This window comes from Pseudorasbora parva, chromosome 17 (genome assembly GCF_024679245.1).
Source record: "Pseudorasbora parva isolate DD20220531a chromosome 17, ASM2467924v1, whole genome shotgun sequence".
Lineage (NCBI taxonomy): Eukaryota > Metazoa > Chordata > Actinopteri > Cypriniformes > Gobionidae > Pseudorasbora > Pseudorasbora parva.
In genome coordinates, this window is record NC_090188.1 from 30,724,195 (window position 1) to 30,737,509 (window position 13,315).

Here is a 13,315-nt window from a genome sequence, read left to right on the forward strand (position 1 = left end):
GTCAGAAGGTGGATTTTTCAGATGATTCTTCTGTTGAATTACACCACAGTCGCCGCAAATATTGCAGGAGACCTACTGGTGCCCGAATGGATCCGAGATTCACCCAGAAAACAGTGAAGTTTGGTGGCGGAAAAATCATGGTCTGGGGTTACATCCAGTATGGGGGTGTGCGAGAGATCTGCAGGGTGGAAGGCAACATCAATAGTCTAAAATACCAAGAAATCTTAGCTACCTCTTATATTCCCAACCATAAAAGAGGCCAAATTCTGCAGCAGGACGGTGCTCCATCACATACTTCCATCTCCACATTAAAGTTCCTCAAGGCGAAGAAGATCAAGATGCTCCAGGATTGGCCAGCCCAGTCACCAGACATGAACATCATTGAGCATATGTGGGGTAGGATGAAAGAGGACGCATGGAAGACGAAACCAAAGAATATTGATGAACTCTGGGAGGAATGCAAGACTGCTTTCTTAGCTATTCCTGATTACGTTAGCTCTTTTTACAGCTGTATTGTATACAATAAATCCTAACCTTCCTTGCAAACAAGTTCTTACATCTATTATTGCGTTTCTGATAAATGGTAGCTTTTTTTATTTCTTGCAGTTTATAAACTTGTGAATTTCTGTCATGATGGTTCATTTCCATAAATTTGTGGTAATAAAACTAATAATTTCTACCAAAAACATATTCCTTTATTTTCACGAACAAGATTCAGAAATCCAGGTCTGCAAAATGATCCGAACTTCCCACTCTACGAGTCACAGTATAAAACACTCCTCTTTTTGCACTTTCTTTTTCTTTCATCACTTTTTTATTTGATGTGAGTAATTAATCTTAGCTCCAGCTCTACAGGAAAAATAGACAACCTCAATAAGGTCTGAACTTACAACAAAGTGCAGCTGGGGGCTAACTGCATGCAGAAACATTAACTTTAATAACCCTGAAAGCTTTTATGATCAATATGGCAACCGCTTACTGATACAGACTGGCTTTAAAACATTTTTTAAATAAATTTTCTTTCCTCCAAAGCATCATCCTTCAGCAGCAATTCACATCCGATCATGGGACACCAGTTTACAAAATAATATTATTGTGTTATCCATCCATCCATCCATCCATCCATCCATCCATCCATCCAAGAATTGATGATATTCCCATGTCACAGAAAATAATACCCAGCAACTCATAGTTTGAAAGTGAAAATAGTCATTATCAAGTGTATTTACAAATGTGCACAGTACAGACTTAATTTTTCACCATTTCACAGAAAATTCACAATTCTTTCAATTTACATATAAGCTTTCATACACAGTTTTTTATATTTTCAATAATAAATATATTATTCTAGCCCACGGCATATATTGACCATAAAATATTTTGTAATCCATTTGTAGTTGAAATTGCATTCCATTTCATTGACAGTGAGACTGATATTTGCATTTAACATGATCAGAAAAAGGCTAAAGACTGAGATGAGATGAAAGAAGAACTGATACGAACTGATACATCTGAACAGCCTGAGTTTTTTTTTTTCTCAAAGACTCTGTATTTAACATCAAATTAATCTGTAATGTCCTTTGTCCTGATGCTCTGTCTTGAACTTTCTGGTATTATTCACAAAACAATGTCTACAACAAGGGTCCAGTAATCCTGAGGCCTTTTTTACTGTAGCAAACAGCACTGCAAAATATATTTAATGTTTAGACATTTTTACTGGAAACCAAGACAAAAATACTGGCATCACATTCAAATAACAGCCATTCGATAGTCTAGCTCACAGTAAATGAAATGTAACACCCTCTATAACTTTCAAAAGAGACATCATTGGGGTCAGACATTAATACAGTGTCTTCAAAGGCTAACAGATGACTTGTAAAAGGGTTTTCAGGATTTCAGTTCAATCACATATTGATCAGAAAGCAGCACACAAAAATCTTTTCAAGTAGATAAAACCCCTTCGGTTCTACTCGCACTGCTCCGAGCAGGATTCGCACTGCCGCTTTCAGCATGGGCGGTGGGTACACTAACAAGACCCCAAAGACCGCAGCCTCGATAGCATTAGTAGCTACTGTGCCTCTTGAGGCCAGGGGAGTGAGGCTCACTCACACCGCTCTTACTGGCCTCCCTTACATAGATAACACACAATAATCATCCTGGACTCGAAGTTCAGGTGTAAAAACAATATTGTAGTATATAGATTATTTACAATGTTTTTTTTGTTTTTTGCATTATTTAACCATACCATTTAAAACATCTGGCTTGGTCGCTACCGTAATACTCTGATTTGCATAAATGTCACACTATCCTGACTATTCTGACCAAGGCCTCATTTATAATGTACGTATTGTATGATTTGATGCTAAATCTCATGTATTTGATCCTATAATAAAAATGATGAACAAACTGGGGTTCATAAAGGCTGAAACTGATAAGGGAATATTCACCCTCGGAATGAATAAATAAATGAGTGACAACATTTACATTAGCATGCATGAATATTTTGATATGTATTTTTGGACAAACACTAATAATGTAATTGTTAGTGTCTTAATAAAACCACTATAGTGAAATATTTAAAAAAGACATGGAATAGTAGGTAGCAGGAGGTTTTAATGTCAAGTACCAATTTTTCTGAGAATATAATTTTGAATCAGATAATGAGGTGCATATTAACATGAAAGAAATATAACAGTGTCCCACCGTATATTGATAATCATGGGTGTCTTGTCCAAAATGAAGCAGGATGTATTTTGGAATTTTTTGGTTTTAAACGGACATTTTAAGGAACATTTAGGAAATGGTTGTTTGCTCACGTTTATGGTGATTAGCCGTTTTTCCGACGTTTGGTTGAACAGTTCTAAAAACTGTAAGGAGCAGTTCCATTTATATGCTGTGTTCACGACATGTCGTTATTACTGTGAATAAAGTGGTGTATGCTTTCACACACCGATCGATCTACGCAGCAGTGCTACAGGTCGAACTCGCCTTGACCCTTAAGTGCATGAATGTTTCGCCAATCATTATTACATATTCGTGTCTTTAGCGACCCGGCTATATATCTAACATGGATCTCTACCAGTCACAATAAAAATAACTCTCCCGATGTTGGAGTACAATCATAGAACAATATATTCTTAAACATTTTCGCAGGACTATAATTTTCAACATCTTCAAAATCAATATTTTGATATTTCGATGACCGCATTCACCAAATCCAGAGTGACAGAGATACTACTATTTGATTGCGTTCAATACTTGCTCTGAGTGAATCGCTGAGCTATTTCAAGTTTTGCTGATGATAGGTTCAATTCTTTTGTTTTCTGCCTGCGGTGACTATGAGTGAAACTTTTCATTGTTCTGTATCAGAAATTGCCACCTTGTGGAATAAAGGTGAATTATTTAGTCATTAAAGATTTAATTATTGTTGAAAATAGAAAAAAATATACTTACACTGTTACACACCTTGGGTCATTAGAGACCCTATACAATTTGTACAAGAAATTAATGAGAAAACATGCATTCTTTTATATATTTTATTATTGTTATTTTGCTTAGAATTAATTAATTGAGGAATACTAAGAAGGTTGATGTCTAACTTTAAAAAGCAAATGAGGAGGAGGGTAGTGAATGACTTCACGGGTCACTAAAGACCTGAGGTATGCGTTTAAGGGTTAAATCTGCAGTGGTCCGGCGGTACAACGCCGACGTGGTACAAGTCGTAGCTCTCAGAAAATTATAAGCTTACACAGTGCAACCAGAAGTTCTGCAAGCATAAAGGCTGTTACAGTTCTGAATCCTTATTGTAATTACAACATAGCGTGAACACAGCTATATTTTTACTCAACCTGTTCTCAATCCTAAGGCGTCAAAATCCGAAGCATGGTCAAGTGCCTTCCGTGTCTCAATAAAGACGCTTAAGGTGCCCCTAGGCGTCATTTTTCGACAAGCTGGGTGCTCCATTAATTTCAATGAGAAAAACATTTGGCGTCATATACAGACGCATTTAATTCTTTGCATTTGTGAAAGCAGACATTTATTAATATTTAAAGGCCACTTTTATATTTTGGATCAACTAACCCAACTACCCACTACCCTAACCCAACTACCCACTACCCTAAACCTACCCACATCTAAAAAATATAAAACACAACAGGCAAATAAAAGTACACAGGTATTTATTGCAAAAACTGACCAAAAAAAAGTATAAAACTATTGACTCATGTTGCATTCCAAGTCTTTTGAAGTCATACGATATCTTCATGTAAAGAACTGAGTTGATCTTAATGTTTTAATCTCCGAAATGATGATCCCACTGCTCCGTGAATGTACTCATTCATATCTCATTCAAATGATACACACGACTCTTGAGCATGACGCAATTGTTCACAAGACACACAAGAGCCAATGACATTTTACAATGAAAGCTGATGATGACGCAGTTGGTCACGAGACATACGACAGGGGCAGCAGTGGCTCAGTGGTTCATGTAGGTTGTCTACAAACCGGAAGGTTGGTGGTTCGATCCCCAGTTCCACCTAACCAAGTGTCAAAGTGTCCATGAGCAAGACAACTAACCGCAGCTGCTCCCGACGAGCTGGATGGCGCCTTACATGGCTGACATCGCCGTCGGTGTATGAATGAGCGAGTGAATGGGTGAATGTGAGGCAAGATGTAAAGCGCTTTGGATGGCCATAGAGTCTGTTAAAAGCGCTATATAAATGCAGTCCATGACATACGAGAGCCAATGCAATTTCACTATTAAATCTGACGTAACGGGCGGCAATATTTGAAATTTGATGTGCATGATCTTCGGCGGAGGAAGACACTGATCGCTTTGGGGGATTTCCTTCACACAAATCAATCCTTAGGCCTCAGAAAACTTGGATTATTTGTACTTTTTAAATAAATTGTGGATGCAGTCGTATCTGCCTGTTATAGCCTGTGTTTTACATCATGTTCACACAAATGGGTAGGTTTAGGGATGGAATGGGGTTGGGTTACATGTTAAAACTTGTCTAAATAGCGTAAATAAAATAAATGTAAATAAAAGTATGCTTTCTGATTAAATTGAGAATCACACTCCAACATGTCATAATGGCAGACTCATAAACTAACAAAATTTCATCATGACGATAACGTTCCCATACCCAGTGTGTCTGTGTATGACGTCAAAGTTCTCATTGAAATGAATGGCGCACCCAGCGCGTTGAAAAATTACGCCTAGGGGTACCTTTTGCGTCTTCATTGTGGAAGGCACTTGACTATGCTTCGGATTTTGATGCCTTGGGAGTGAGAATGGGTTGTTTTACTTGAGCCTGGTACGGCACTGTTACAAATAGTTCTGGGCCTTGAATTTTCAGCACAGTTGGCCAGTAGGTTAAACCTGGTGCTGGCAGAATGAGTGTAGTTTGGCTACCAGTTTTTTTTGCGCTGGATCAGCTTGTAACGGTAAAGCAAATGGTTTGACCTGACAGTGGAAAAGCGGCTATTGTGCACACGTATTTAAAAATGAGGCCCCAGGTCTGTTCTAGTTTTAGTTTTGTAGCTACCATATAGTCTAAGATAACGAGAAAACACCACTTTTTTATGCCACATCAGAAAAGCAACAAAAAAAGAGCATTTATACATAAAACAGCAGGCACTGAGCTCTGGTTTTACAGGCAGTCATTTTGGCATAGATTTAGATAAAGCTCAGAGCCTGGTTCACACATTTATGTCCATGTGAATCATCAATGATTGAGTCAGAGTGAGAAATGCCAACTCATTGCATCTGAACTCCTTTTTATTGATGGCATATTCCATTTGACATCAGTGTTTAAGCAACATCACAGCTCTGTAGGAATGTCCTGCCCTCTGTGACACTGACTGCGGTGTGAATAAACAGGACGTGTGTTTAGTATGTGGGAACAGTGCTGGAATTAGTGCTTAAACATGGGTTTCGACCATAGCTGAAAGAGATCTCACACAAAGGCAGCTGAATTTATCCCTCATTGGCAGCATTCGCACACAAGTGAGACGTGTACTCAACAAAATCACTGGAATAAGGTTGATGATCTCTTTCTGTCACCGGCAAAGCAGACAACCAAAGCGATGACTCGTCTGAAGAGCAGAGAAATGACAGGCCACTACATAGAAGAGTTTGAAAGGCAAAAATAAAAGTAGCAGGACTGCTGCATGTCTATTCAGGCTGGTGCGTTCATGTTACATGATGAACATCTGTGAAGTTCATAGGCATCCTTTTGTGTTACGCGATGGACGATATTCCTAAAGTAGATCAATCTTTTAGCTTCTGATTGTGAATAAAAAAATAAAACACTTGACATTTGAAGAACCTCAGATATTGTAGATGAACAATTCCCGTGGCCAAACCAGACATCTTTAGTTTGTGCAGTTCTGTAAATTCCTGAAACGCTCTTCGTGTTTCAGCTGCAGTATTTCCAGGTCTTCACTGCTGATGTTGTTTCAAACTGAAAAAGCCAAAAAAAAAGAGAGTCAATAATCATATTTGTATCATAGCTAGTTTACTAACTTAAGTATCATTTTTTTTTACTTCATAAGTACAAGTACATTTAACTTAAAATATAAGTTTACCTTAGAATAAAAATGTCCTGATAATTTACTCACATTCATGTCACCAGAGATGTTCATGTCTTTTTTTCTTCAGTTAAAAGGAATTTTTTTTTTTTTTTTGGGAAAACATTCCACAACTCTTCTCCATATAGGGGAGGCAACCGTCAATGGGTTGAAGGTCAAAACTGCAGTCTCAATGCAGCTTCAATGGGCTGTACATGATCCCAGCCAAGGTCTTGTCTAGAAAAATGATCATTCCTTTTCTAAAAATAAAATTAAAATGCATTTACTTTTTAACCAAAAGGCTCTTTTGTGGTAAAAAAGGTTTTGTGATGCGCCACACATTACGTAATCACGTTGTAAAGCTGCTGAATTGAGACTGCAATTCAACATCAACATCAACCCGTTGGTTGCAGTTGAATCCAGTATATGGAGAAAAATCCTGGAATATTTTCCTCCAAAAATTTAATTTATTTTCGACTGAAAAAAGAAAGACAACATCTTGGAGAAGTAAGAGAAAGCAGACGCGCACCTTTAGAGGTGCAAGTTGAGGAAAAAAACTAAAATTTAAAGGAGAACAACTGCATGCTACTAAGCAAAAAGTTATTTATGGTTTTTAAATAGCCTATGATTAACTCTTTCCCCGCCAGCGGTTTAAAAAAAAGTTGCCAGCCACCACCAGGGTTTTTTGCAAAAATGTAATAGCCCATTACATATTTTGTTTTATGAATATCTGAGCATGCAATATATCAAAAGAAAGAGCTGACCCTTTTCTTTTAAACAAAATTGTAACTTCATGCATTCCTTTTTTAATCAACACTTAAACATGGGTGTTTCATAAAAAATAAAAAAAACTGCATTTTGAACAAAAAGCTGAGAAAATCTAGTTTTTGTCAAAGATCTGTTTCCAGATCAGATTCAGAGCGATTATCAAACCCAGATGGAGTAGATGGAGTAGTAGTCCATCAACACCCCTAATGCTTGCACAGTCCTGTAGCTCGTCCTGGGTCCACATTTCATTCAGTAACATTAGATAGTTTTGTTTCATATGATGTTTAATGTTGATAATCATGCTATTTTAAATATGCATATGATTACATAAAATGGCTTGTTTTACTTCGTCTGTTTTTACTACTTCAGTGTTTTGAGTCAGGAGATATCAGTGTACTTTCAGAAGATGCATAATAGCGCCCCATAGTGCCAAACTGTGAAAACACAGAAACCCGGAAAATTCAGTGTTTGGCGGGGAAGTGTTTTCTCACAAATAAAGGAAAATTCTGTTTGGTGAGGAAAGAGTTATTTTATTTTTAATTTTAATTAAGTGAACTAATCGTTTAAGCATTCCCTTGTTTTCAAACTCCTGTTAGAAACTAATTTTTCCAATAAGTAGCTGTGCAGCATGACATTTGCTCTATAAAATGACAGACCCCAGCAAGTGATAGCTGTCATTTCACCGTCTCGGTTAACTATAGACCCGAAATAGTCAAGCTATAAGTAACCCACTTATAGCCAAAAGAAGCCAACTTGAACTTGGTTAAATGTTGTTTTTGCAAAAAAAAAAAAAACTTATAGACAATAAACTTTCAGATCAGTAGTTTGATGAAGAGTCTTTTCTAAACAACTTTCAATTGTGTAGCTTGTAACTTTCAAAGCTTCTCCAAGACTGTATGATTATGGAGGATTTCATTGATTTCATTTCATTTCATTCACTCAAAAGTACCAGTTTTTTTTCAACATACACATTTTTAAAAGCTTTTATGTGACTTTCTGACTTTCATAATCAATGCAAATAGACAGTTTGAGGAGGAAATATTGGGTTATATCTAAGAGATTTCTTGTAATTTGCAACTTGACAGTGAAAAAAAATCCAATTCCCCATAAAATGCCTTCATTTGAAACTCGGTAATACCTGCCAAGCTTGAGGAAAGCGTGTGAGATTGTTTTAGGATGGATATTTCTTGGCTTGCATGTAATGACACAGTGTAAATATTTTCCCTCATATATCTAATCCATCACAGAAGATAAACTGTTCCAATGAATGTTTCCCTTTCATTTTTTTCAACCATCAATTTGCACGCACGGAGATGCCTCAGGAGAAATGCAGAGACTAAATCTATCCACCAGGGCTGTCGGTATTTAAATCCAGAGCCTCAGCCCATGTCCTCAAGCCTGTAACAGTGACACAGCTGAACTCCTGGGGAAGCTACAGTCTCTAGGGAGGTCATTCTCAGCACCCTTCTTGTGCAAACAGGGCTGAAAATAAATCTGCTCATCTGCTAGTTTGCCTGTGGAATAACCTTCCCAAACCTGGAGTCTGGCAAACCCACCGGTCTTATAATCCTTATCTCAGTCAGCTGAAAATACAAGGAGGGAATGAATTGCGCCCGCTGATAATGTTGTTTATTTGCATGCGTGTGTTTTAGCACCTGATTCGCTAAAGAGATTATGCAAATCAGGTAATTTTGCAAACACACCCACAACATAAGTGCTGATAGCAATATTTCTTTTTGGAAATAATATGTAAACATTTGATCTTTAGCTTGTCACTGTGGCAGTACCCTCAGATGTGCAGCTTTGCATTTTCTATTATGCTAAAAGGTGCAAATTGGTATATAAAAATATAAAAATAGAGGACACAAAAAGGTAAAATGTGTTTTACCAACACAGTTAAACCTAAAGGATTATTAGGAAAACCTGTTCAATTAATGCAATTATCTAATCAACCAATCGCAAGGCATTTGCTTCAATGCATTTAGGGATGTGGTCCTAGTCAAGACAATCTCCTGAACTCCAAACTGAATGTCAGAATTGGAAAGAAAGGTGATTTAAGCAATTTTGAGCATGGCATGGTTGTCTGTGCCAGATGGGCCAGTCTGAGTATTTCACAAACTGCTCAGTTACTGGGATTTTCACGCACAACCATTTCTAGGGTTTACAAAGAATGGTGTGAAAAGGGGGAAAATGCCTTGTTGTTGCTAGAGGTCAGAGGAGAATGGGCCGACTGATAGAAGAGGGACTTTAACTGAAATAACCACTCGTTACAACCGAGGTGTGCAGCAAAGCATTTGTGAAGCCACAAAATGCACAATCTTTAGGCAGATGGGCTACAACAGCAGAAAACCCCACGGGGTACCACACATCTCCACTACAAATAGGAAAAAGAGGCTACAATTGGCACAAGCTCACAAAAATTTGACAGTTAAAGACTGGAAATGTTGCCTGGTCTGATGAGTCTCGATTTCTGTTGAGACATTCAGATGGTAAAGTCAGAATTTGGCGTAAACAGATTAAAAAACATGGATCCTTCATGCCTTGTTACCACTGTGCAGGCTGGTGGTGGTGGTGTAATGGTGTGGGGAATGTTTTCTTGGCACACTTTAGGCCCCTTAGTGCCAATTTGGCATCGTTTTAATGCCACGGCCTACCCGAGCATTGTTTCTGACCATGTCCATCCCTTTATGACCACCATGCACACAACCACTGATGGCTAATTCCAGCAGGATAATGCACCATGTCACAAAGCTCGAATCATTTCAAATTGGTTTTTTGAACATGACAATGAGTTCACTGTATTAAAATGGCCCCCACAGTCACCAGATCTCAACCCAATAGAGCATCTTTAGTCATCATCAAAATGGTAATAAAAAAAAAAAATCCATCACCTAGATTTGGTCATCTTCGATGCGGCCCCCATAAACAGCCTGCAGGTAAATGATCTGGGTGTGTCTTACAACAAGTTAGTCTCTATGCCCATTAAATATTCGCCGCCTATTATCAGACACAAGCGCCAAATAGCTTTCCGGAACTGGAAACAAATTGACCCACCCTCCATCACTGTAGACCATCAACAAAACATTAACTGCCCAGTATCTGCAACAGTGGACATACTGGTGGATCACTACAATTTATCTCTGAGCAGTGTTTTTGACCTCCATGCCCCTATCAGGACGCAGGAAGTCAACTTTGAACGCTTTGCTCCTTGGTTCACACAGGAACTGTGGCAAATGAAAACTGAGGGCCGTATTCTTGAACGCTGCTGTATATAGTCTGGTCTAACTGTTCACAAGCTTGCCTTTCGTGACCATCGAAAAGCTTATCTGAAGTCTTTGAAGGGTGCACACTCTCAATTCTATTCCAACCTCATTAATCAAAATACTGAGAAACTCTAAGCAGCTGTTTTTCGAAGTAAACAATCTCCTGAAGCCAAAGTCATCTTCATCTACTGAAACCATAGTGAAGCGATGCAACAGCTTCATTGACTTTTTTAGATCTAAACTCAATAATATCTGCTCTTTTATATCTGCCTCTTCCTCCCTGTATCCCTATCATCCAACCACGATCGTCCAGGAGATTGCCATCTCTTCCACACTTTACTGAGGTTCAGCAGAGCCACGCTGAGCCACGCTTAAAAATTAAGCCGTCCACCTTGGATCCCATCCCGACTGTTGTACTCAAGTCTTTCTTTTTCTATTGTCAGCCCAATCATCACCCAGTTTGTTAATCTCTCTCTCAAAACTGGTCACCTCCCTCTTGCCCTTAAAGCTGCTCACATCTGTCGTATACTTAAGAAACCAAACCTAGACCCGAAGGTCCTTGCTTTTTATAGGCTGATCTCCAACCTCACATTCCTGTCAAAGGTTTCCAGAGAAGGAAGCTGCCTCTCAACTCCACAACCATCTAAAAAATATAAACCCATTTGAGATTTTTCAGTCAGGCTTTCGCTCGGCCCACAGCACCAGACTAACTCTCCTTAGGGTGACTAATGACCTTCTAATGAAAGCTGATTCAGGATTACCATCACTGCTCCTTCTCCTCGACCTAATAGAGGCATTCGACACAGTGGACCATACCATCCTCCTGGACTGCCTCCACAATACAGTTGGACTATCGGGAGCAGCACTGCAGTGGTTTCAGTCCTACCTTTCTGGCAGGACTGAGTGTGTTATATTGGGAGAATGTGAGTCCAGGCTGCTCCCTGTTACATGTGGTGTTTCCGCAGGGTTCAGTTCTCAGCCTAATCTTATTCATTCTCTACATGCTTCCCCTCAGTCATGTCAACAGCAGACACGGACTATCTTTTCATTGTTATATTGATGACACGTAACCTTATATCAAAACTGCCCCAAACCCCTCTACAGCTCAGTCACGACTCACCACGTGTCTTGAGGAAATTAAGGCATGGATGGGAAGTAACTTCCTCCAGGTCATCACTTTCTCCTCATCAGTCACTAACCTAGAGCTTTGGTTTGATCCCCAGCTGACCCTCAATGACCATGTTAAACACATCTGAAAAACCTCCTTCCACCACCTTCAAAACATCTCCAAACTCTGTCCCCTTTTCAAGATGCAGAGAAACTTGTCCATCCCTTTGTCCCCACCAGGCTGCATTGGACACTTCAGTGGGATTTCTGACAGAAATATCAAGATGCTTCAATACATGCCAGAGTCTTTATGTGAGTCCGTAAATATGATCACATAACTCCCATCCTACGCTCATTGCACTGACTTCCTGTTTCCTCCCGGATCACATAAATGCATCACCTGACATGCACCACCTCAAATCCTCAAGCCGCATCCTCATATCATCAGGCCATCTGCTTCTTCAAGTTCCCATCATGGGAGCTTCGTACCATATGAGATCATGCTTTCTGCTTAGCTGCACCACGGCTTTGGAACCACATTCCCAGTGAGCTGAAAGCCGTACAGTGCCTGGATCAGTTTAAAAAAGAACTGAAGACTTTCCGTTCAGAAAGGCTTTTATGTGTTGACTGTTTGTATCATTCTATTTTTGTTATTTTTCCCTTTTTCCACGTTGCACTTTGAGATTCTTCAGAATGAAAAGTGTTATAAATAAAACCTATTATTATTATTATTACAAATCTCCATCAACTGCAAGATGCTATCCTATTCCTATCAATATGGGCCAACATTTCTAAAGAATGCTTTCAGCACCTTGTTGAATCAATGCCTCGTAGAATTCTGAAGACGAAAGGGGGTCAAACACAGTGGAAAGTAATTTAATAACCTAAATCTGCATGTTGTAATGCTATACCAGCACACACTGTATGGTGCTTGGTTAAGCTAGAATTCAGGTGCCATGCAAATAAGATTCAGAGTTTGGTGTTAAAATAGTGCATGTTAAAGTGGCACAACTGTTTAGTCAATTCGCCCACACAGTTATAAAGAGAATATCAAAGCTGCTGAGGGAATAGAGTGACTCAGTTCATTGAGCAGGCTACAGTGAATAAAATTTGCAGGGTTTAGGCCCCATACCTAACCTAGTTTCTTTGATGGCTCATAAATGAAGACCTATCTTCAATCATTCTGACATAAATACAGATTTCAATAGAGCCAGCAATAGAGAGAACCATTTACTCTCGGCACCTTACTCCTTCAGACTTTTATTTGCTTTTTTCCCCTGCCTTGAATTATTGTTTATTTCCTCACAAATACAAGAAATAATTCTCAAACATCTGAGCCATGCGCAGAAAGGCACAATGTGAAATCGGACAAGGAAAAAATACAGTCATTAACATGCAACTTTTAGATTTATCTTAATTTATACTATTTCTAAATACAATGTTTGCCAACTACAAAAAAAAAAAAAAAAAAAAACTGTCTGGAAGTCATTTGTAGTTCTTGAGTTTCTATTTTCTTTCTTTTCACATTTGGGTCCAAAATCGCATATGTCATAATTATTTGAAATATGCTACAGAGCTGCAGTGGTTAACAGCAGGTGTTC

General features: G+C 38.7%; 1 protein-coding gene across 2 annotated transcripts in view; it reads right to left on the reverse strand.

Annotated features, from left to right (window-relative positions):
- Window positions 1–835: 835 nt before the first annotated feature.
- zgc:171482 (zinc finger protein) overlaps window positions 836–13,315 on the reverse strand; it is a 218,372-nt gene continuing 205,892 nt past the window's right edge. For both annotated transcript variants that reach the window (XM_067421599.1, XM_067421598.1), the window contains one exon: window positions 836–6,470. In XM_067421599.1, coding sequence (XP_067277700.1) covers window positions 6,449–6,470 — 22 coding nt within the window. In that variant the 3' untranslated portion in view covers window positions 836–6,448. The remainder of the gene's footprint in view (window positions 6,471–13,315) is intronic.